Consider the following 25,759-nt stretch of genomic DNA (forward strand, 5'->3'; position numbering starts at 1 on the left):
TATTCGTACTCTGTAGTACACCTCCCGAAGGTCCAACTTGGTGAAGACACGGCCCTTACCAAGCTGGGCCAGCAGATCTTTCATTAAGGGAAGGGGGTATAGGTGTTCGACACAGACAGCGTTGAGACCCCGGAAGTCAACACATAGGCGGAGGGAGCCGTCCTTTTTCTCCTTGAACAGGACAGGTGCAGCGACCCGGGACCGGGCTGGCTGGCTGAACCCCCTTGCCAAGTTCTGGTCAATGTACCGTCGCAGTTCCTCGAGCTCCTTAGGTGCCATGGCATACATCCGGGGTTTCGGCAGCTTGGCCCCGGGTATGAGCTCGATCGCACAGTCGGTCGAGCGGTGGGGAGGTAGCTGGTCACACTCCCTCTCACTGAACACAGCAGCCAGGTCGCTGTACACCGCCGGGAAGGGGTCCTGCTCTGCCCCCTGTGCGTGTGCCACGGCCGCACACCCCTGTGGCGGACCAGCGGCCGTACCCCCTGGGACCTGCTCCCCCTGTCCTACTCCTTGTGGCTGGGGCCCCACCGCAAGTCGAAGCTTACGGTAACCCCCCTCCCACCATATGGTCGGACCCCACTTGTCTAGCCATGCTAGACCGAGGCTCACCGCCTCTGTCATGGCTGGGGCGACGATGAAGCGAAGAGTTTCCCAATGCCCGCCTAAATCCAGGCGGACTGGCTCTGTAACATGGGTAGCTGGCCCCCCCCTAAGAGAGACCCGTCCACCTGCTCAAAGCGGACGGGTTGGGGTAATCGGTGCAACCTAATGCCACAATCCCGTGCTACTGCCTTACTAATAAGACACCGTGTACATCCGGTATCTATCAGGGCCTGGCATTCCCTTCGTGTCCCAGTCTGTGGGCTGGTTAGGACAATGGGCAACACAAAGGGGCATACTGGTTCGCTTACCATCGAATCGTGTGCTATTTCGTCTTCGCTGTCATCAGGGGCCACCTGGTACCTCGCCGCTGCTGTGGCGTCCTCCTCTACCGGGGTTGCCCGTTGCGACGCTGGGGTTGCCCGTTGCGACACTGGGGTCGACTGCTTGGCTGCTCTCGACCTCTCGGGTCCTTTTTTCGGAGTCGGTGTGCCCCGTCCGGTTGCTGAGGGAGCCCGTGGAGTGGGAGCCGGGCAGTCAGCCGCTCGATGACCCGGCTGATTGCACCAGAAGCAGCGGAAGGAGGCCGCACCAGACGGGACCGGAAGTGCAGAGGAGCCGGCTGGTTGCCTGCCCTCCTTTGACCTGACCAAGGGTCTTTGGGTCCGGCCGGTAACTCCCCCCCTTTTGTGGCATTCTCTCAATCCCGTGTCCGGTTCCACTGCCACCCGGCACCAGTCTCGAAGTCGGTTGGGCACGCCCCGGTACACGCAGGCCTGGCGTAAGTCTTGATCCAGGCCCGCCCGGAAATGGTGTACCAACAACCGCTCCAGCCAAAGGGAACTCAACCGGCCCGCCAACCGCCAGAAGTCCCGAACATAGTCTGCCGCGGACCGGCCCCGCTGCTTTAGCGCCAAGATCTCTGCTTCAGCCCGCTGCAGACGGGCCGTGTCCTCAAACCGGGCATGTAGGGCTTCGAGAAACAACCCTGCATGGCCCAGCTCCTGGGGGTGGTCGCTGTACAGGTCAGCGGCCCAAGCTGCCGCTTCCCCTTGCAACCCTGCGGTGACTGCGACCACCATCGCCCATTGGGACGGGTACAGGTGGGCGTACCGGTCGAGATGACTAATTACATGGCTCATAAACATGGCCAGCTGGTCCGGGTTGCCATCGAATGTGATGGGAAGGGGTGGTGGACCCCAGGCGAACCCCGGACCCCAGGGCCCCGCTGGCTGGACCACGCCCTGCGCCACGGTAGCAGGGGTGGACAGGGGCTGGGTCCCGGGCCCAGGTCCCTGGGCCCCTGGTGTTCTTCTTGACGGCACCTCCCACGCGCCCCTACCCCCTGACCCACCTGGCCATGCTGGTTGGGGTTGCGGAGCTGGGCCCTCGGCCGCTGGACCGGGGCCAGCCGGCGGCAGCCGGAGCCGCAGGCTACTCACCCGGAACCGGGACGACTCTGTACGTTCCGATGACCCGACCACCCGTTGCCATGAGGATGGACCCTGGTAGCCGGCCTCGCCGAACCGTTCTCGCAGTACGTCCATCGTATATTCGCCGGGCGCAGTGGAATAGCTCCAGTCCCCTTCCTCGTCTCCTGAGACACGCCTCTCCCTCCACTCCAGGAGAGACGACCTAGGTTTTGGGGTTCGTGCCCGTTCCACCCCCACGTTTGCCAAAGCAGGGCTCTGCCACCACTCCCCCGTGGTCCCTGAGGCTGTGCCTTCCAGGGAAACTGCAGGGGGTGTGGCCCGGGCCACCTTTGGTCGGACAACCGGCTGCGCCTCCAGGCCCTCAATGGAGGGCGTCGGGTCTCCGGCTCCAGTTAAGACTTCTTCCTCCGTTCCCTGAGGAGCGTCTTGCTTGCTCTCCGCCATCCCCTCGAAACAAGGAGAAGAGCTTGGGGCAGTTGAATAAGGGAGTGCTGACTTACTGACACTCTCCGTCCGTCGGCGTCCCGAGGAGACAAAGACGACAGGAACGCAGGAACGTGGTGAAAGCAAGGTGACTTTAATCCCCGGCCAAAACAAAGTCAGCACTGGGAGTGGTTTGCTCCCAGTGCTGTATATAGAGGTACCACACCCCTTCACCCCGCCCCCAGCAGCAAGGCAACATCCGCCTGGAGCTCGTAAAAGGCCCCATAGTCCGGCCCCACCCCTTCCTGGAGTGTCAGTGCGTCCCAAACAACAGGGCAGCCGGCGAACCGCCGACGTTGTGCGGTAGGGGTAGAACCAGTCAGGCAGGCTCCAACGTCGAGGCAAGTGCGACACCTTCAGAAAAGAGCCGAGGACGTAGGAGGGCCGCAACAGCCGACCCGCCCGGCCGGCTTACCGGTGCCCGGCTGCCGAGCGGACCGGCAACGAGCTGGCAGTCTCTGCTGGCCCCTCCCCTGACATCCGCGGTCTGTCCTGGCCCTCCGCGGCTTCCCTTTGCTGACTTCCGGCGTCTCGGTGGGGCCGCGGCAAGCGGCAGGGCTCTGCATGGCCCCCGCCTTGCCCCCGCGCTGGGCGACGCCGGCTGAGGCCCTTGTGACCCGAGCGCGGTAGGCGGTAGCTCGGGGAACCGTGGGGAGGGGGTGGGTCGTACCTGCCGGCCGGAGCTTTGCCGGTGGGGCGCTGGGCGGCTGCGGCGGCGTGCTGCTGTTGGGCGGTCGTGGCATCGTTCGGCTGCTGTGGGATTCGCGACTCCCCCCCCAGCGGATGGCAAGCCCCGCGGAGCTTGACACAGCCGGCTGAGGCCTTGACTGATTCTGCAAGTAGCATCACAGGCTTGGAGCATTCCGGACATGGGGCAGGGTGGAAAAGGCGAAAGGTGCAGGGAGCGCAAATGCTGGTCTGCGGGGTGGGGCTGCATGCTGGTTTGAGGGGTGGGGATGCTAAGGGCGTGGTTAATAAGGGGGTGGGGCTGGAAAGGTAATGTGGGTGGGGCTGTTACGGAGCCTATGTAAGGCACTGGGAGCCAGCGTCTCCCAGTGCTGACTTTATTTTTAATAGAGTGAATTAAACTGCTATTCGTCTAGCGTACCGGCTACTGGCTGTTTTGTGAAGCACTGAGGCCGGACGGTTCTGACAGAAAGTCAGCACTCACACACTTCAACACTAGCCTGCGCTTGCTGGGAGCATTGGCAAAGATGGCTGAAGGTACCCAGGGGGTTACACCAGTGGAGGAGGCTCCAGAGCCGATGGTGGAGACTGGGTTGCCGGCAGAGACGGCTGAAGTGAAGGAGTCTCAGCCGGTGGTGAGGCCCAAAGAAAAGGCCCAGCCCATGGACATAGGGGGTGAGGCCCATCGGCAGGGCTCTGCAGCGGCCTTGGGTGAGTGGTGGCTGAGTTCAGCCCTGCAGCGGCCAGAAGATGGCGACCAGCGTGCAGCAGGTGGTGAGGACTCTTTATATGGTTGGCGGGAAAGGAGGGTGACTGGTGATGACGAGAAATGGAGCTATTCCACAGCCCCGGGATAATATACGTTGGATGTCTTACGGGAACGGTTTGGGGAGACAGGCTACCTGCCGCCTCCTTCAGCGCCCAGTGGTACTCCGGACCGGCAGGGGTCGGCGGGCACTAGGTTCCACCTCGCCAGCCCAAGGTTCAAGGTACCTCCAAGGGGTGGTCCTGACCACGGTGGGGTTCCGTTGGGTCACGTAGCAACCGCCCAAGCCCGGCACCACAGGGAAGGCCGAACTGGGGGACCTATGACCGCTGGGTCAGTAGGCCAGCCCACACGTATCTCCGGATCCTCGGCAGCTTGGGGTCCGGTTCCAGCCGGTCGCCGTTCTGCTACCATTGACAGCGGCCAGAGGGATGCACAGGCCACGGGGCCGTGGCCGACGGGGTTTATGTGGGGACCACCACCCATTGCAGCAACGTTCGATGGTGACCCGGACAGGCTGGCTATGTTCCTGGGCCAGGTATTGAGCCATCTGGACCGGTATACAACGTTGTACTCATCCCAGTGGTCGATGGTGGTGGCGATTACAACGAGCCTTCAGGGCGAGGCAGCGGCTTGGGCTGCCGATCTATACAGCGACCACGCCCGGGAGCTGGGGGACGTCGGACTGTTCCTGGAGGCACTTAGAGCCAGGTTTGACGACCACTCCCGGATACAGCGCGCTGAGGTGGAGGTTTTGGGCTTAAGGCAGAAAGGCCAACCCGTACGGGACTACGTGAGAGAGTTTCAAAAAGTGGTCGGTCGGCTGCGCTCGTGGCCAGAGAGGCTCCTGGTATATCACTTTCGTCACGGCTTGGATAAGGAGCTACGCCAGGCCTGTGTTGTGAGAGGGGTGCCTTGCCGGCTGCTAGACTGGTATAAGGTGGCGTCGGAGCTAGACGCTGGCCTGCAGGAGTTCCGGAGGTCTGTGGATGAGCAGCCCTATCCCCGGCGGGTAGGGGACCGGCCGAAGGAACCCAGCCAGCCGCCGCCCCCCTCTATGCCCCCTGCTAAACCCGTTTTCAGGTGTTTTAGGTGCAATCGGCTGGGGCACCGGGTGGCGGAGTGCCCTGTACCCCCGGCGCAAAACACCCCGACGGTCCAGGGAAAGGTGGGTTCCACACCAAAGAAACCGGCGGAGCGGTCGAGAGCAGCCCATCATGCAGAAGGTGGAACCCCCCAACGGAGCCCAAGTGAGACAACCCTGACGGTTCCCGATGACCTTCTGGTGGACTATGATGATACGGACGCCGCGGAAGACCCTATGGTAAGCCAGCCGATAACCCCCTTTACTATTCCGATCTCCCTGTCGAGCCCCACCATGGGCCACACCGAGGGGTATCAGGCATTGATTGATTCAGGCTGCACCCGATGTTTGATCAGCGCCACGGTAGTGAAGGAGGTTGGAATCAGAGTGCATCGCCTGGCTCACCCCATTCGTTTCGAGCAGGTGGATGGGTCCCTATTGGGGGGGGTCCCTGCCACCCTGGTAACAGAGCCGGTACGGTTGGACATGGGGGAACACTGGGAGATCCTCCGTTTCATTGTGGTCCCTTCTATGACGGAGGCGGTGATCCTGGGGTTAGCTTGGCTGGACAAGTGGGGCCCGACGATATGGTGGGGTGGGGGTTGCCGTCACATGCGTCTGGGTACTGGTCCCCGGCCANGGGTTGTGACAGCCTTCCACCTCACCGTTCGACTGACTGTGCCATAGAGATACTGCCAGGAGCAAAATTACCAAAGCCTCGCATGTACCCCATGACACCGAGGGAATTGAACGAACTGAGACAATACATCGATAAGAACCTGGCTAGGGGCTTTATACAGCCCGCCCGGTCCCGGATAGCAGCCCCGGTGCTCTTCCAGAAAAAAAAAGACGGAGGACTAAGGCTTTGCGTAGACTTCAGAGGCATCAATGCAGTGTGTGTGGAACATCTATATCCCCTCTCGTTAATGAAGGACCTCTTGGCCCATTTAGCCCAGGGGAAGGTCTTCACAAAGTTGGACCTGCGTGAGGCTTATTACCGGGTTAGAATCAAGCCCGGTGATGAGTGGAAAACTGTGTTCAACTGCCCCCTAGGCAGCTACCAGTTTAGGGTGATGCCCTTCGGGCTACAAGGGCCCCCCGCGGTGTTCATGCAACTAATTAATGGGGTTTTGCATGAGCACCTGTACCGCGGGGTGCTCGTATACCTAGATGATAGGTATGCCTAGATGATAGGTCCCATTGACCCGGCACCGGGTCAATGGGACATTGCCCGCAACTGGTTTTTCAGGCCAATCCATCTGCTGGTCTTGGGCTCACGGGACAGTGCTCCCAAGAGGGGTCCATTGTGGATTTGGGGAATTCCACCGCACCAATGGACTTGGGGAATTCCACCCCACCAAGGAACTCTGGTCTGGGTTTAGAGGATCCAGCCAGTCAGCAGCATGGAAGGTCGCCTGAGTCTAGGGGGCATCAAAGTCCTGGCCTGACAAGCCTGGCAGGTGAGTTTGCAGGCCAGGCAATCACAACCGCTCCAAGAAGGTCAGAGCGAGCCAGAGGTCCACCCAAGCACTTACAGGAGTATGTAAGACTCCTGTCAGTTGGTGGGCAGGCGTAGGGGTACTTAGAAATCAGAACATGCTCAAAAGACAAATGTCTGATTTATAGTAATGCAAAATAGTATTATTGTGTTATGAATAAGGGAGTGACAAGGTATTAGGTTTGTAGTATTGTAAAATATTAAGTACTATGTTTTGATCCAAGAGGGGAGGGGTGTTATGTCCTGGGCCTGCTGAGTCATTCAGCAGGTGCAGGAAGCTAAAGAGAGGCCCGGGCAGACACGTGAATGCCCGGGACCAGACAGGCTGTCTCCCGCCTTGTGCGCATGCGCAAGGCGGGAGAAATGCCTTGCATTGATTGGCTGATACTGTCCCTGCAAAGGGGTATAAGAGCAATCCGCGCCATTTTGTTTTTGGTTCTGTTGTGAATGTAATAAAGACAAGACTGTTTGTTACTCCTGCTCGTCTCAATGCCTTTTACTTGGAAACAGAACAATTTACATAAAAGCAAATGTCTCATGCTCTATATACAGGAGATTGCTTACATGAAAAGAGCACGGTAAGGGGAGGGGGAAAAGGAGTTATGGATGGAGCCTGGATTGATGTGTATGAGTCATCATCTTGGAATTATTTTTCTGCACCTTCTTACTCCTGATACAGAGACCTGATCTTTTTGTTCTGAAAAGGTATAAAAGGTGGAAGATATCTTTCCTGGTTGTTGCCTTCATTCCTCTACCAGCCACGAAGAGGAATAAGGCCACCCCTCTCTGTTTTGATCAAAATAAAGTTGTAATTCTTTGGTGAAACCTAGGCTCAGGAGTTTCTTTTGGCTCTTTTAAATTCCTGAGTAACACTGGGACAATTGTGAGGCTAAGTGGAAAACCTTACAGTAACAAGCACCAAAGAAAGAAGACGTCTAATATGTCTTCTACTTTCTTCAGAGAGAACTCTCCTCATTCTCCTTCAAGTATACATGTTCTGATCCATTTCTCCTGTTCTACGCATTACTTCCTTTTCTGTTTTTGTTTTTTTTTGGTGTGGTTAGAATAAATGTAAGAATGAGCTTATTGCAAGAAGATTAGACCCTTCATAAAATTTGCTGAATGAAGCAGATGTTTGCAGAATAAAACTCTTCATGCGGAAGTACCCTTATTTCCATTACTAATTTCAGATATTGTTTTAAATAACTATAGATCAGTAATATGCCAGATGTGTTATATGCAACTAAAGCCAATGCTGCTTTACATGTAATAAATTAACTGTTTCAATAGAGAAATCAGATGCTACCTTTTTATAATTTGATTTTCTGTGAATAAAGCAGTATTTCAATAATGACATTTGTTTCTGCTGCTTATATGCCATTTCCAATTAACTCTAAGCAGTGGTTAACAGAAGTATGCATACATGTAGTGGATAGTTTATCTTCCAAAGAAGAAACCTGAACTTTGGCAATAGAGAACACATCTAATAATTTAATGGTCTTCAGTATGTTCAGATGTTTACTTTAGCTTAATTTTTAGATGTATTTTTAAAGTAAAGATTATTATAGAAGGGCTGTGAATTTTTTAGATGAAACCTTCCAAGTGACATCAGCATCAATCTCAAGGTCTATAGCACGGGTGTCAAACTCGCGATGTCATGTGACGTGTCATGACGTATTGTGACTTTTTTCCCATTGCCGGCAATGGGGTGGGCGCAGTTTTGGCATGACGCATCTGGCCCATGGGCCGGCAGTTTGACACCCCTGGTTTAGAGCTTCCTATAATCCTAGTGTGTTTTTTAGACTGTTTGGAGTTAATGATCCTGAAGTCGCCAACCACAAAACACACACCAATCTTTGTTCAATGTATACTCTCTTTTGCAGCCATCTATTTTTTGAATTCACTATCAATAATGTATAACCTGGCTGTAGTTATTAATGTTATTAATGAGCAAACTGGCACACTGTAGTGCATTATGTGAAGATGTCTTTCATGGTTGTTCAGAGGTCAGTAGGAAGACTTGACAACTAGTACTGTTAGAGAATACTAGAACTTAAAAATTGGTTTTCAGTTGGCTTCAATTTATGAGCCAATCTCTTTGGTTTATAAAAGACTTGAACAGGTGGGGACAGGGGTAGCTGAAGGAAAATCTTCTAGTTTGTAAATTTAGCCAATTATTACAATTTTCATTAGCAGCCTTCCTCACGATAGCTCCCATTTTAAGTGAGATAGGTATATAGGACAGGGATTTTCAGTGTTATTTCATTCTCTAGCATTACTGTAAAATTTGTTCACATCATGTATATGGCATTTATATCATTTTCTACAAGGTGGTATATAGCAATTCAAGTACAAGCAACAATAATACAATAAAATATTATGAACATTTTCCGTATGACTCAGATGATAGGAAGTTGAACTGTTTCAATTAAATAAGTTAACTAAAGTTCGGTTAATTAAAGACAAATGGTCTTCATTTGTATCCTATTATATTTTAGGTAGTAAAGAAGCAAAGGAAATCCTGGGACCTGAAGCTCAAATAGATGAATCTGGATGTCCAGGTAATTTGTCATCAAATTCCTTAATTGTGTTTCTAGTATTTAGAATATTCTTCAGGTTAGTATAACCCTGTATTCTTGAAAAAGAAAATTACTCCTTTTCTACTACCATATCTCTTACTTCTAATCTTTTTTTCTCTCTGGTGGCTTTGTACATGCACTGCACTTAAGGCATTAAACTATGGCTATATGGTTACTGAAAATGACCACAATAGGCTGTCACTAGAGCAATTTGGAAGTGTTGCTGATAAATTATGCACAACAGCTCCTTCCCCTGACTGCAGTGCCTCTGCAATTTCTTAGCTGTTATTCTTAGCAGAACAGTGGATGAAGTATGGGTCTGTTGCAAGATTATAATACAAGATTATGATGGGGCACAGCAGAGGTAACAGTGTATTCTTTTTGTATTAGATTTGTCCTCAGCTATGTACATAAAATCAGTTAACTGATGATGCCAAAATAGCTAATACAATCTTTGGTTACATACTGTAAACAGAGGTATAGAATCAAATGGGGGGGGGGAGGGAATCCATTCAGTCCCTCCCTTCCCTGCCAGATATAGCAGAGAAATCTCTGCTCAGGAAGCAGCAAGAAAAAAGGAGCATTTCTCTAAAGCGGGGGGGGGAATCCACCCTTTGCCTTTCAAATTTTGCCACTTCCCTGCTTCCTGTTTGCCAGCATGTCTCCGAGTGACTTTTGTTTTGACAGGTTGCCGAGTTGGCTCCACGTCCAGTTGCCCGTGGTGACTTGTTCTGCGCCCACCTGGCCACGCCCACCTGGCATCCCCTAGCCAGCCACACTGATGTGGTTGCGTCCACCTAGCCACGCCCACCCACCCGCCCTGAGTCAGCCACCCCGAGTCATCTGCCCCGAGTGGGCTGCACCTAATCGTTCGCATCAACCCGGCCACGCCCACTCACCCACGCCCACCTGGCGGCACTCAGATGGCCACGCCTACCCGGTCACACCCACCTGGCTGCAGTGAGTTGTCCCATTCTCCTCCCAAAGGGGGAGAAAGAAAAGGCCAAGCTGGGGAGGGAGGCAAGGAAATCCCTTCAATGCAGTAAAGCAACATCAGAGCAGGGGGAGGAGCAGCAGCTCGTCCCAAGAGAGTACGGAGACCTCATGGAGGTGTTTAGCGAGAGATTGACGTGCTGCCCCCTCACCGACCCACAAACTGTGTGATAGAGATTTTGCCCGGAGCTAAACTCCCAAAGCCAAAAATGTATTCCATGACACCCAAGGTGATGAAAGAGCTAAGAGACTACATAGACAAGAACTTGGTGAGGGGTTTCATCCAAGCAGCAAAATCCCGAGTGGCAGCCCCCATCTTGTTTAAGGAGAAGAAAGATGGGTCGCTGAGATTGTGCATGGATTTTAGAGGAACTAATGCAGTATGTGTGGAAAATATGTACCCCCTCCCCCTCATGAAAGATATGATGGGACACCTAGCCAAGGGGAAGGTCTTCACCAAGTTAGACCTGAGGGAGGCATACTATTGAGTGAGGATCAAAGAAGGAGATGAGTGGAAAACTGCCTTCAACTGCCTGCTAGGGAGCTACCAATTTAGAGTGATGCCTTTTGGACTGCAAGGAGCCCCAGCTGTATTTATGCAGCTCATAAATGAGGTGCTGCATGAGCACTTATACAAGGGGGTCTTAGTGTACCTGGATGACATTCTCATCTACTCTGAGACGATGGATGAACACGTGAAACTCATACAACAGGTGCTGAAAAAACTTTTGGACACTAAGCTATACGCCAAACTGTCAAAATGCAAGTTCCACAAAACCAGCCTAGATTACCTGGGCTACCGAGTGTCAAGTGAGGGAGTAGAGAGGGATCCAGAAAAGGTGAAATCCATGTTGGAGTGGCAAGCTCCCCAGACCCAGAAGCAACTACAAAGCTTCCTGGGGTTCGCAAACTTTTAGAGGCAATTTATCCCCTCTTTTGCCCAGATTGCCCTACTGATCACAGAGTTGCTGAGAATGAAGGGAGAGGGAGAAACGCCCCAGTCAAATCAGCCCTTAAACTGGACAATGGAATGCCAAGCAGCTTTTGAAAAATTGAAGGGACTGTTTGCGGCCAAGCCAGTCTTAAAGCATCCAGACCCAGAGGAACCATTCATGATTCAAGTGGACACCAGCGATGTAGCTGTGGGAGCAGTTCTCCTCCAAAGGAACAAGGAGGGGACCCTGCAACCATGCGCATACACGTCCCGTAAGCTGAACAAGACTGAGTGACAGTGGGCCGTGTGGGAGTGTGATGGGCGCTATTGACCTGGAGGCAATTTCTAGAGGGAAGTAAAACCCCGTTTGAGGTGTGGACTGACCATAAAAATTTAGAAGCCCTGAAACCTCCCCATAAGCTTTCCCCCAAACAAGTCCAATGGGTGCAGTACTTTAAACGATTTGACTTCGATTTGAAATACATTCCAGGGGGAAAGAATTTCTTGGCAGATGCTCTGTCCCACATGCCCCAGTACAAAAGCAATCAAGAAGAGGTGGTGAGTTCCATCGTTCCCACAAGACAACAAGCAGCACAAGCCACTACAAGGCGGAAAGAGAATAAAAGGAGTTCAGCCCCCATGGACGCCTTTGCCCAACAATTGAAGCAAGAGCTGCAATCTGATGCTTGGTTTGGAGCTCACCAAAGAGATTTAACCTTGGGGGGGGAGGGGGGTTGGCATGGAAAGGGGACAAGTTATATGTCCCAGACAGCCTGCAAATGCAAGTCTTACAGCGCAGCCATGATGCCAAGCAAGCTGGCCACTTTGAGTTCTTAAAGACTCTACATTTGGCCAACTGCCAGTTCTGGTGGCCAAAGATGAAGAAAGACATTGAGAGCTATGTGAAAAGCTGTACAACTTGTGCAGCCAGCAAGAGACTGCCAGGGAAGAGCCCAGGATTGCTGCAGCAAGTTGCTGACCTAGCCAGACCCTGGGAGGAGATAGCTATGGACTTTATCGTGGAATTGCCTGAGAGTGGGGGGAACACCATGATTCTCCAAGCAAGCCCACTTCATTGTGTGTCTTAGCCTCCCCTCAGCCCAGAAGCTAGCAAAGCTGTTCCTACAGCACATCTATCGACTGCACAGGGTGCCCAAATGCATCAACTCAGAGGGGTCCAGCTTACTGCTAGGTTCTGGAGGGAATTTGTCAGGATGATTGGGTCATTCCAGGGGCTTAATTCAGCTTTTCATCCGAGTACGAACAGAGCTGCGGAACGAGCCAGTGCAATGGTGGAACAGTACCTGCATTGCTATGTAAACTACCAGCAAACCAACTGGGCAGGGCTTCTGCCATTTGTGGAGGTAGCATATAACAACGCGGTACACAGCAGTACAGGTTTCACCCCATTTAAGGTGGCTATGGGGGTGGAATTCATGTCCATGCCAGAATGCCCTCAGGAGTTTCCCTCCTCAGGTACTTTAACTGAGTGGGTAGATTCATTCCAGAATGTCTGGAGCAACATGAAGAAAGCATTGGCCAAAGCAGCTGAGAATCAGAAAAAGCAGGCAGGTAAAAAGCAAGCTTCCCAAGGGACGTTTCATGTAGGACAGGGGTGTCAAACTGCCGGCCTGCAGGCCGGACGCATCATCTGGAAGCCGCACCCACCCCATTGCCGGCAATGGCAAAACCGGCCCGATACGTTGCACGATGTCACGTGACGTCGTGAGTTTGACATGTCTGATGTAGGAGATAAAATGTATCTGTCCACAAAATACAGCAAGTTGAAACAATCTTGCAAACAGCTAGGTCCAAAGTACATAGGGTCTTTTCCTATTGTGAAAGTCATCAATCCGGTGACGGTAGAACTCAAACTGCCCAGAATACTGGGTAAAATACATCCAATATTCCACTGCAGCCTACTGAAACCATTTCAGAGCTCTAGGATGAGGCCAGCAGGGAAAGCAGCCCCTGATCCAATAATAGTGTATGGGGGAGAGACACACTACGAAGCTAAGTGGATCCTAGACTCCAGGATCCATAAAGAGAAGTTACAGTATCTAATCCAATGGAAAGGTTACCCGATATCAGAAGCCACATGGGTAAAGGCTCACAATGTGAAAGCGGATCGCTTAGTGGACCGATTCCATAATAAACACCGCCAGAAGCCGAGGCCATAGCAAGAGAAAGTTAGCAAGTAATAATGTGTATTTATTGTTTTCCAGGTTCTCCCAACTCTGTAAGTGGGCCAGCCTGTCAAGCTACAAAGATTGCTTGCGCTAGGACAGCCATGCTGCTTCTAGCTTGCCAAGAATTCCAAGGGGGGAGGGGAATGTATGGAATGCACAGGTGGTTTCTATCCATATGGGAAGCAAGGTCACAGAAGATATGTTATGGCGAGCAGAGGCTTTCTTCTCATAACAATGGCCTGAAGATTAATTGGGCAATGTGACCTGAAGTGTCAGAGAGGGAAGGGAAGGATTTACTCTTTTAACTATCTTTCTGGCACCATATTGCCAAAGCTGGTTTTCCATTCATTAATGCCGGTATGCTGTGCTCAATAAAGTTTTGCATTAGAGATTGTAATGTCGCAGGTGTGCTTACTTTGTTGGGATCATCAGCTGGAACTTTGACAGCCCCTTCCCATTTTAACTTTGATTGCATGATGAACGCTACCATTTTTACTTTTTTGACACACAACCCACAGCCACCCCTGCTTAATGTTAAATACTATTTTGTTGTTTCTTTACCTTGTTATTAGTCATCTTGCATACTCAGCTTAAAGGCATAATGCAAATAAAGTAAAGAATATTATCAATCCTTATTTCTAGTAAAAGATGAATGTGATTCTGATGAAGAAAATAAAGATAATTGTGACCTGAATGTTGAAGAATTTCTGCAACAAGAAGATACAGCAATTATTTACCCTGAAGCACCTGAGGAGAATCAGCAGCAAGGCACACCTGAGACTGGTGGTCAGGATGAAAATGGTAAGCACTGTTCAGTTTTTCCTATAATTTCTAAAATGGAGTCATTAGAAGCAGGAGCTGTAGAGGTTGCTCTAAGATCATTGTTTTTTAAACTTAGCAACTTTAAAATGTATGGATTTCAATTCTCCAGCCAGTATGCCACACATTTTAAAGTTGCCAAGTTAAAGATAATGAAGCAATGAATCTGCAAACACCTAGAGGCAAACAAAGTTATAACCAAAGGCCAACATTGGTTTGTCAAAAACAGATCATGCCAGACAAAACTTATTGCATTCTTTGATAAAGTGACAAAATTCAGAACTGAAGAAGCTTCTTGGATGAGAAGTGAAACGTTTTCAAGGAAAAAAAAGAAAATCCAGTTGCTGTCATGGTTCCGATAGATAGAGCCAATAAATCAGAACTCTGAGGCTAGAAGATTCATCAAAGAACATGTTTATTGGATACAAAATATCGCCACGATCAAAAGTGAAACCAAGTCTAAAAGTCCCTCCAAAATGTTACACTATTACAAAGTTAAACTTCCCACCTCAGTGCTATGTAATCAGCTACGTTCCCCAATAGAATATTTTTGCGTGCTTTCTAACATACTGCCCAACCCCCTAGCACACAGGTGTCAAACTCGCCACATCACGTGATGTGTCGCGATGTATCGTGACTTTTTTTGCATTGCCGGAGCTGGGGTGGGCACGGCATTCGCGTGATGCAACTGGCCCATGGGCTGGCAGTTTGACACCCCTGCCCTAGCATAACCAATAGAATGACCTTAGTTCCCATGGGACACAGAATTGTTTAGACTAGCAAAGATCCCCCACACCCCCTCCCATTCATGTGGCAACCTAGAACGAGCAAGATGGCTGCAGCCAGGTTTGTTGTAGAGTTGACAGTCGGACACCCCCCCCCCCCAAGAAGAAAGCAATTCCTGCAGAGGAAACAAAAATAAAAGTTAGGAATCCCCCCTGAGTTTCTGAGGATGCTTGTCATAAAACCATTTTATTAACCTGTCTACTTTCACATCTGCACTTTTCACCCAGGTAGCTTCTGACAAGGGGTAACCTTTCCACTGCACTAAATATTGTAATTTTCCTTTATACAATCTAGAATCAAGAATGTGTTTGATCTCATAGTGGGTTTCTCCTTCTACGAGAATGGGACCAGGTGCCTTCTTGGGAATGGTTCTCAAGGACGACTCTCTGACTGGCTTTAATAAAGTACAATGGAAAACGCGGTGAACTTTCCCTAAAAGCTGTGGGAGCTTTGATTAAACTGTGACAGGATTTATGATTCTGACTATAGGGAAAGGACCAAGAAACTTAGGTCCCAATTTTTCTCTAGGCAATTTTAGTCTTAGGTATTTAGTAGAGAGATAAACCTTCTCCCCCTCATGAAATGGCCTCTGGGGAGATCGCTTCTTATCAGCTTGCTCTTTATAAGTCTTAGTGGCTTGGGCTAAAGCTTTTTTTATGTTTGCCCAAACATTCTGCAAAGAGGTCACCCATTGATCAAGGGTCTGAGAAGGCTTCTGGGGGTATTCAGGCATCGGAACAAAATCCTGACCAGTAGCTATTTTAAATAGAGTAAATCCAGTGCTACTGTTTACTGTATTGTTGTACACCACTTCGGCAAATGGTAGGAGGTCTGCCCAGTTAGTCTGTTGGTAGTTAACATAGCATCTGAGGTATTGTTCTATCATTGCATTTGAACGTTCTGCTGATCCATTCATACTCGGATGAAAAGCAGATGAAAGTCCCCGGGTGGACACAATCAATTTTACAAACTCCCTCCAGAATTTTGCAGTAAAGTGAACCCCCTGTCTGATATAATTATTTTTGGGGCTCCATGGAGTCAATAGATGAGCTTCAAAAATAGCCTGGGTAGTTTTTGGGCAGACGGAAGCCCCAAAGAAGCATTGAAATGGGCTTGCTTTGAAAACAGGTCAATGACAGTCCAAATTACTGTGTTTCCCTTGCTCTCAGGCAATTTCACAATAAAATCCATGGCTATCTCCTCCCAGGGTTGGGAAGGATCTGCTACCTGCTGCAACAGACCAGGAGGTTTACCAGGGCATTTTTTCATAGCTGCACAAATAGCACAGCTTTTGACATAATTTTCAATGTCTTTTTTCATTCCTGGCCACCAAAACTGCCACTGCACCAAATGCAAAGTTTTTAGAAAACCAAAATGACCAGCTTGCTTGGCATCATGACTACATTGAAGGGCTTGAATTCTGAGGGAAATTGGAAGATACAGCTTAGACCCCATCCAGGCTAGCCCATCTCGATAGGTCTATTGTCCCTGAACCAGGGGTCTGTTTTTAGTTCCTCCTTGAGCTTCTGCGTTAAACGACTATCAGGCTCGTCGGTTTTCTCTATGTTTGACATCTTGAGGTTACCTCAAAGGATGACTGTGGTAGAGGAATGATTAAATTAATAACTTCCTCCCGGCGACTCTTATATTGGGGCATTCTAGATAAGGCGTCCACCAGAAAGTTTTTTCCCCCAGGGAGGTATTTGAGAGTAAAATTAAAATGATTGAAATACTGTGCCCAGCGAACTTGCTTGGGGGATAAATTTTGAGGGGTCTTTAGTGCCTCTAAGTTCTTATGCCCAGTCCATACCTCGAAAGGCCCTTTGCTCCCCTCCAGGAAATGGCGCCAAGTTAGTAATGCCCATCTCACCGCAAAAGCCTCCTTCTCCCAAACAGTCCACCTCCTCTCTGTGTCTGTGAGCTTTCTTGAAGTATAGGCACAAGGTTGTAGGTCCCCCTTATTGTTCATTGTAGGAGGACAGTGCCCACTGCGACATCACTTGCGTCAACTTGAATGATGAATTGTTCCTCAGGATCAGGGTGTTTTAGAACTGGTTCTGCGGCAACAGTCTTTTTAATTGCTCAAATGCCACCTGGCATTCCATGGTCCATTGAAAAGGTTGACAAGGTCGGGGCTTTCCCCCCCCTCTTCCAATTTTCAATAGCTCAGTAATTGGCATCACTATTTTCACAAAGGAGGGGATGAACTGCCGGTAAAAGTTTGCAAATCCCAAAAAACTTGTGGGTCCATGGAGGCTGCCATTCTAGCACCGCCTTGACTTTGGCAGGGTCCATTTCCACCCCCTCACTAGAGATTCGGTATCCCAGGTAGTTGAGGCTCGTCTGATGGAATTCGCATTTAGAAAGCTTAGCATAGAGTTTAGCATGTAGCAGCTTTTTGAACACTTTGTGAACTAATTTAATGTGCTCATCCATGGTTTCAGTGTAGATGAGGATATCGTCAAGGTAAACTAAAACTCCCTTGTATAGGTGATCATGTAGCACCTGGTTAATCAACTGCATAAACACTGCAGGAGCCCCTTGGGGGCCAAAAGGCATCACCTTGAACTGGAAACTTCCCAAGGGACAATTGAAGGCTGTCTTCCATTCATCCCCCTCCTTAATTCGTGGTAATAAGCCTCCCTTAAGTCTAGTTTCAAGAAGATCTTCCCTTTTGCTAGGTGGGCTAGCATGTCTTTCATCAGAGGAAGGGGGTACATGTTTTCTATGCTGACATCATTTAACCCTTTAAAGTTCACGCACAATCTCAAAGACCCATCTTTCTTTCCTTTGAATTACACTGGGGCAGCCACGTGCATCTTAGTGGGCTGGATAAACACTCTGGCCAGGTTCTTGTTGATGAATTCTCTCAGTTCATTCATCTACCTGGGTGTCATAGAGTACATCTTGGGCTTTGGGAGTTTGGCACCTGGTAGGATCTCAATTGCACAGTCGGTGGCTCAGTGAGGTGGAAGCGTGTCACATTCCTTTTCACTAAAGGCCTGGTATTCGCTCGACGGCGGCTTTTAACATCTCAAGAGGTTCCCCCTGGGTTCCTACTGCAGAAGCTCCCTTTATCTCACTGGTTTCAGTAGGTGGAAGGGGTCCCGTCACTAACCTCAAAGTTCTCACACCTTTCTCCCACCAAATGGTGGGACGCCACTTATCGAGCCAAGCCAAACCTAAAATCACAGTCTCTTGTCATTTTTGGGATCATCACAAAACAGATGATTTCCCAGTGCTGTCCCATTTCTAAGCGCACTGGCTCGGTTAGATGCATTGCAGGGGAACATCCGATAAGAGACCCATCTGCCTGTTCAAATTTCATGGCTAGGGGCAACAGTTTGGCATGAATCCCCAGCTTAAGTACTGTGGGGAGGTTGATTAGGCACCTGGTGCAACCTGAATCTATTAGAACTTTTAAGTCTGCTTGGGCCCCTGCTTTTGGCACTATAATCTTGGCAGGAATAGCGAATGGTGGGATGGCTTGTCTTGCCATCAGATCGTCTTCGCCTTCCTCATCACTGTCGTAAGGAGCCGGCATCGACAGGTGTTCAGGCGAAGCTGTTGCTTCTGCCTGGGAAGGAGAGGAGATCTGGATGGTCTGCTCCTGATGAGCCCAATTCGACTTCTCTCGTCCTGCCCATGGGGGTTTCCTGGGCTTAACGGTTGAAGTAGGTGTGCTCTTAACTTGGGAGCAGGAGCCAGGCACTCAGCGGCGCGGTGACCTTGCTGTCCACATCTGAAACACTTGATGGGAACCCCGGCGGGTGCTTGTAAAGTGTTGGCTGTCGAGGTAGTCTGGGGATGTCGACCAAACAGGCACTTTTCTGGACCTTGGTTCGTCTTCGGTTCAGCAGCAGCTGGCTTCTTTGCTCGATCTAACTCGATGTCCAGGGTGACTGCCATACTATACCAATCTCGTAGTTGATTAGGAATCCCTCGGTAGATGCATGCTTGGAGTAGGTCATGGTCCAGCCCTTCCTTGAAGTAGTGGATCAACGATCACTCTGGCCACTGTCCTAACTGACCAACAACCCTCCGGAACTCCCAAACACATTCTTTTGCCGGATGGCCCTTCTGCTTCAAACGGTGGATCTCTTTTTCCACCGGCTTGGGATTCATCTTCAAATCGTGCTCTCAATTGCTCCATGAATAAGTTCGCATCCAGCAACTCAGGGGCCCCCTCATCATGAAGGTTGGTCACCCACTCAGCCACTTCTCCTTCTAAATTGGTCACCACTGTGTTCACCATCATGGCATCATCAAGGTACACATAAGCTTATTGGTCGAAGTGGGCCCACACTTGATTCAACAAGAAAGGCAGCTTCTCAGGATCCCCCTCGAACATGGGCTTGATAGGAAGTGGCTCCATAGGCTGCGGTGCCAAGTACACTGGTTGCGGGGCAGCTTGTCGGTCCTGGAGCCATGGCCGTACCACTCTGCTGGATCCCTGGGCTCGCAGGCTGATGCTGCCACTGAGGGCTTGGTTGGTATCTGGGGCTTGACATCACTGCTGACTGGGGAGTGGGAGACGCAGCATGGGCTCCAGCAATGGGACTGGGGCTCCAGCAAGGGGGTTGAAGCGATGGGTAGGTTTTTGCCTTCCCATCATCGAACACACACACTGTGTGGTAGGAGTCACTTCTTTGACTTCCAGACAATCAAATTTCTCCTTCAGCTGTTCCACTGAGGGGCTGTGGACTGCCATCTGGTACTTCCACTCCACAGAGTCATTCCATCCAGTCGACCCCTTCCCCTTTTTAGGCGCTGCAGATGAAGTACTGTGTCAAGGTTCCGACTAATGAAACACTTCAAAGAACTTCCAGGCATCTTATCCTAAAAAGTCTTTTTTATTCATGTGACAAAATGTCGGCACGGCATGATAAAAGGGATGCTAAGATCTGAAATTTCCACCCACCGAGCAGTTATTTTTGCTAGCATTTCCCCTCCTTTATTCTGCTGTCATGATTTATGTTCTCCAATTAGTTTGAAGGGCAAAGGTTCTCTTCCATCCCCTTTTGCGGGCTTTTCCCTCCTCTCTCATTCTCCTCTGAATTAACTCTAAAAGTACCAGACAGTTCAGCATAATTTGTCAAAGCAAGAATATTCAATATTAGCAGCGTTGACATCCAGCCCCTCTTACAAAAAGGACAGATCCTGCAATGTAAACAAAAGCATATGTTAATGACTAGTTTTCGGTTTGTTGGGGTATTTCGCATGAAACCTTTTGACGAGCCTGTCAGCTTTCACCTCACTGGATTTCACCCAGGTGGCTTCAGACAACGGGTATCCCTTCCATTGTACTAGGTACTGCAATTTCCCTTTAAAAATTCTAGAGTCAAGGAGAGTTTCTGGATGACGTCGTTGGTCCTAGACCCTGGGACACAAACTCTCCGTGACCAGGGTCCGAATTTCTGTCGCTGGTGGGCCCATTAGGGCTAAATGCCACCCTGGAGGGGTGGCCACCGAGAAGTGAATTCTTTGAGGAAAAGCAGCTGGCGGTAGCCAGCTTCCCGAACTCAAAATAGCCTCTGGAACTGGCGAGAGAAAGGCGGAGAGCTTTGCGTCTGCCGCCATCTTCAACAGATCATCGGAGACAGGAGTCAGCTGTTTAAGGAAACAAGCAACTGATCCGGGTGAGATGACATTAGTTTTTTTTTTATTGAAAAGTTTTATAAAAATTACAATATAAACCCCTAAACCCACCCACNAGATCTTGGTCCTCCTTTGGAATCAGCGATATAAAAGCCCTTCTCCAAGACGGAGGCACTTCTCCTCCAATCTGGATACTATTAAAAAGTTCCTCAAATAATATTTTATAATAAATTGCTGATAATCCATCTGTACCAGGGGCCTTACCCAGTTTTAACTGTTTAATTGCCAAAATAATTTCCTCAGACGTAATTAAACCATTCATCTCCTTTCGTTGTTCATTTGAAAGCCTAGGAAAATGTGCTGCCTGTAGGTAGTTATCTATATCTAGGGCTTGCATATTTTCACTAGCATATAATTTTGTATAAAAATCTAAAAAACTCTTTTTAATCAACTTTTGTTGATATACCTCTTTACCTTTGTATTCTATTTTCTCTATAATACGTGATTTCTGTTTCTTCCGTAATTGATAAGACAACCACCTGCCAGGCTTATTTGCATTACAAAAGGTATTATGTTTCGCGTAACGCAAGTTAGTTGCAACCTGATCAGCCATTAACATATTAAATTGCTCTTTCAACATATTTATAGAAACCTTTAATCTATTTGATGGGTTCAAAATAAAAGCCCTCTCCTTCGATTTAATCTCTTCTTCCAACTCTTTACGTTTTTGCATCTGCTTACGCCTATATCCATTATTCATATGAATCAAAACCCCTCTCATATAAGCTTTACTAGCATCCCAAACCATAGCCATTGAAGTGCCTTTATGCATATTCAAAACAAAGAATTCTTTCAGATATTCTCTACATTTCTGCAAAAGCACCTCATATCTAAATAAATTTTCATTTAATCTCCAAGATCTTCTATTTCCATCTTCAGCAAATAACTCCAACCAAACTGGGCTATGATCTGACAATGTTCTAGAAAAAATCTTAGCGTTCTTGACCCTGGAGAAAAGATCAGTAGTAATTAAGAAAAAATCAATTCTGGAGAATGATTGATGTCTATCCCCCAAAAAAGTAAAGTCTCTATCTTCCACATTATGTTCTCGCCAAATATCTCTAAATTCCAAATCATCCTTCAAATCAAAAAAAGCTTTAGGTAATTTAGAATTATTAGGAGAGTTTTTGAAAGATCCCTTCTTGTCTTTACTTGAGTCCAAAACACCATTCCAAACAGATTTATAGTCCAATTCAGTTAGTTTTTGATGTAAGAACTTATAAAACTTTTTTTGTTGTTGATTAGGAGCATATAATCCAATAATAATAACTTTGTTGCCTTGTAGCACTAGTTCAATAATAACATATCTTCCTTGTATATCAGATTCAATTAATCTAGCCGATAAATCTCTTCTTACATAAATAACCACGCCCCCCTTTTTGTTTGGGGCTGAGGCAATAAAATGTGATCCCAACTGAGAATTAATCAAATACTTTTGATCTTTCACCACAATATGAGTCTCCTGCAAGCAAACAATGTCATTTTTATGTTGTTTCAAGTAGTGAAATACTTTCTTTCTTTTCTGTGGTGAGTTCAGGCCATTAACATTCCATGTCAGTAGCTTTGCCATCCTTCATGGCCTGGAGCCTCTGGAACACTACTTGAAGATCAGCCGTTAATCTCTTCGGTCGTGCCCCTCCCACCGGCTCTGTAGTAATTGGGCCTTGTATTATTGATCCAGAATCAGCCTTCTGCTTCTGCTCCTTGTCTTTACATCTATACGCAGCACGAGTCATCCTCTGTTCCTTTGAATCATCCTTTACCTCCAAACTTTGTTCAATAGGCCCCTCCTGCGTAAAATCTCCAACCACCGATGACATTGCACCTTCAATTGGATGTATATCTTCCAGACTTTCTTCTATTCTCTTGAGTCGTGGAGATGGTGGTGAACCTGCTTTCAGGACATTAGTATAAAAATCTTTTGCCTTTAAAATTGTATTAAGTCTATATCATGTCCCTGCATAATTCACCACTATTCCAATAGGTATCTCCCATCTAAACTGGACCTGTCGCTTTTTAAGCTCCTCAGACAGAAAGGCAAAGTCTTTTCTTTTTCTGAGAATTTTTGGAGGTATTTCTTTTAAAATTATAATATTTTGATCTGCAATTTGAAATCTCTGTTTATAAAAAGCCTGGATAATTGCATTTTGAAGTGATCTCCTGGAGAAATAAATAACCACATCTCTAGGTAAATTTTTCTGCCTCGCAATCCATGAATTAACCCTAAATATTTTATCGATCTCTCTTGATAATTCCTCAAATTCACATCCCAGAATAGGAGCTATAGCCTTTGCCACCTCCTCTTTTAGATCCTCTCGTGAGTTCTCCTTTAATCCTCTTATTCACAATGCAAATTCCATATCCCTATATTGTGAGATGGTAACTTCATCCTCCATTATAACAATCTTATTTTCAACTTTGGCAACTCTACTTTCTAACTTTTCAGTATTTTCCACAACTTCATCCAGGCAATCATCCAAACGTTCAATGTGTGTAGCTAAGCCTTGAAATGCAAGCAATATGTCTTCCCTCATTTCTCTATTTTTATTCTCAAGAAGGTCAGCCATCTCATCCTTCATTTTACTATCAAAGAGATCAGCCATTTCCTCCTTTATTTCTTGTGTTGTTAGCTTTAAAGCATCTTGAATATCATTAAGCGTAAGTGCAGGTGGTGGGGGAGAAGGTGGGGGTGATCTTGGCTTAGATTGCACTGCAGGCTGTATTAGAGGAGAAGAAATTGTGCCTTTAGAAACGGCAGAAATTCCCAAACGCTTTGAAGCCATACTTATAAGTTTCACTTTTCCCCTTTCAATCAAAGAAACAGCATTCCGGCGCCATTTTCCCCTTTGAGTTCAATTAGAATATGGAGAAGATTATTTCTCCCCGAGTTAAAGTTTCCAGCACTTGCAATTTTAAATTCTCCTGATTAGCTCTGTCTGCTTTTAAGTACTCACAAGTCCCTTTAAAATGCAGATGTGGATGCAACGTCTTGCTTTGCTCTGGCAAAGGCGTCCTGGAGTGCGGAGAAAACCTCAGGCTCCGAGGGAGTTCTCACCCTCCGACCTCCAAATAGTTAAGGAGGTCTGGGGGAACTCTACCTCTACCCGAGGAAAACTCTACCCCTCCTCTTTTCCCGAGGAGGGGGTTTTAAAGCTGTGGGACAACTGATTTTCGCTGTCTCCGTGCACTTTTCACACAATCACAGGGCTGGCAGCTAGAGGAAAGCTGCCATCAGCGCCACATCGTCACAGGAACGAGATGACATTAGTTTTTGATGCAAAGTGGACCTTTAAGAAAATTGCCTGCCTTTAAAGATAAGCTGGAAGCCTAAGGGGAGGAGGAGGAGGGGATTTTTTGCTTCTCCCCCCTCCCAAAAAGCGGCAGTTTCAGTGTTTTAAAAGCTTTTGAAAATCCTTTGAATTGAAGCTACATTGAAGGAACCAGCTTGTCGCATTATAGAGGAGAAGAAAGACCTATTATTATTCTAATTGGGAAAAGCCACCTTAACTGCTCTTTCTTAGAACTTTTTGGATCATTAGTTTTGTGTATTGACTGATGGAACTTTCTCTTTTTTTTTCACTTTCTCCCTAAGTAAATGGTGAGGGAAGAAACAGCGTCCCCTGGTGGTTGTTTTTGCAATTTCTTTCCTTTGTTCTCCTGCCACACTATTTTTTTTTGTTACACTATGTCTGTTGATACAGCTGTGGTGTTTGGCTCAATGCCCAGACACTTGGCTGACTGCCCAGACATTCTTACTTCGTTTGAAGATTACTAAGAGAGACTGCTCTCTATTTTATGTTTTTGTTTTTGTGTCCTTGCTTGGTGTTTGATTCCCTTTTTGGATTGATTTTATTCTCTTTAAAATAAGGGAACCATAGAAGAAGTTTNCATGCCACCCATATAATAAGTCCCATCCCTCCAGATGAAGTATACTTTTATTTGTTAAATTAAGCCAATCACTAACCAATGTTAAAACCACCGCATCATAGTATAATTTCAAGTTAGGCGCCTTAAGTCCTCCTCTTTCCCGTGCGTCTTGTAAGATCTTAAATTTAATTCTTGGTTTTTTCCCCGCCCAAATAAATTTGTTAATACCCATCTGCCATTCATCCAAATTGGCATCTTTTTTCAAAATAGGTATCATTTGAAACAAGAAGAGAAACTTTGGTAGAACATTCATTTTAACAGCCGCAATTTTCCCCAACAAAGATAATTGTAATTTTTTCCAATTATTTAAGTCCTTTTGTACTTTTAACCATAATTTCTCATAATTATTTTTATACAATTTTACATTAGAAGCTATAATATATACTCCCAGATATTTAACCTTTTTCACTATTTCAAAACCTGTCAATTTAACTAACATTTCCTTTTCCTTCATAATCATATTTTTAGCTAATATTTTAGTCTTATTATTATTTGCCTTAAAACCAGAAACTTTCCCATACTGAGTTATAATTTCCATTAAATCTATAACCGATTGAATCGGTTGAGATAATGTCACAACCAAGTCATCCGCAAAAGCTCTCAACCTATAATCATTCTGTTTTATTTTTATTCCCTTTATTATAGTTGATTCACGAATTTTGATCAGTAGAATCTCCAATGTTAAAACAAACAACAATGGCGATAATGGACATCCCTATCTTGTACCTTTTTCAATTTTAAATGCCTCTGTTAATCCCCCATTAATTATAATTTGTGCCGATTTTTGTTGATATATAGCCCTAAGAGAATATAAAAATTTATCCCCAAAATTCATTTCATCAACAACTTTCAATAAAAATTGCCAATTCAACTGATCAAAAGCTTTTTCAGCATCCAAAAATATCAATGCCACAGGGACTTGATTGTTCTTATCCAAATACTCAATTAAATGAACAATTTGTCTCACATTATATTTCATGTATCTTCCAATTATAAATCCAGACTGATCACTATGAATCATTTGCTTCAAAACTTGCATTAATCTATTTGCCAATATTTTAGCAAAAATCTTATAATCTGTATTCAAAAGCGATGTAGGTCTATAATTCTTAGGCTGGGTAAGATCTTGGTCCTCCTTTGGAATCAGCGATATAAAAGCCCTTCTCCAAGACGGAGGCACTTCTCCTCCAATCTGGATACTATTAAAAAGTTCCTCAAATAATATTTTATAATAAATTGCTGATAATCCATCTGTACCAGGGGCCTTACCCAGTTTTAACTGTTTAATTGCCAAAATAATTTCCTCAGACGTAATTAAAC

General features: G+C 47.4%; 1 protein-coding gene across 1 annotated transcript in view; it reads left to right on the forward strand.

Annotated features, from left to right (window-relative positions):
• The window catches only part of LOC107298310 (zinc finger E-box-binding homeobox 1-like), a 102,811-nt gene that overhangs the window by 33,596 nt on the left and 43,456 nt on the right, over positions 1 to 25,759 (forward strand). Inside the window, exons 3-4 of the mRNA XM_015827683.1 lie at positions 9,053 to 9,115; positions 13,892 to 14,050. Of these exons, the coding sequence (XP_015683169.1) occupies positions 9,053 to 9,115; positions 13,892 to 14,050 (222 nt within the window). The remainder of the gene's footprint in view (positions 1 to 9,052; positions 9,116 to 13,891; positions 14,051 to 25,759) is intronic.

Source organism: Protobothrops mucrosquamatus, unplaced genomic scaffold, assembly GCF_001527695.2.
Source record: "Protobothrops mucrosquamatus isolate PMUCROS unplaced genomic scaffold, P.Mucros_1.0 scaffold3866, whole genome shotgun sequence".
Lineage (NCBI taxonomy): Eukaryota > Metazoa > Chordata > Lepidosauria > Squamata > Viperidae > Protobothrops > Protobothrops mucrosquamatus.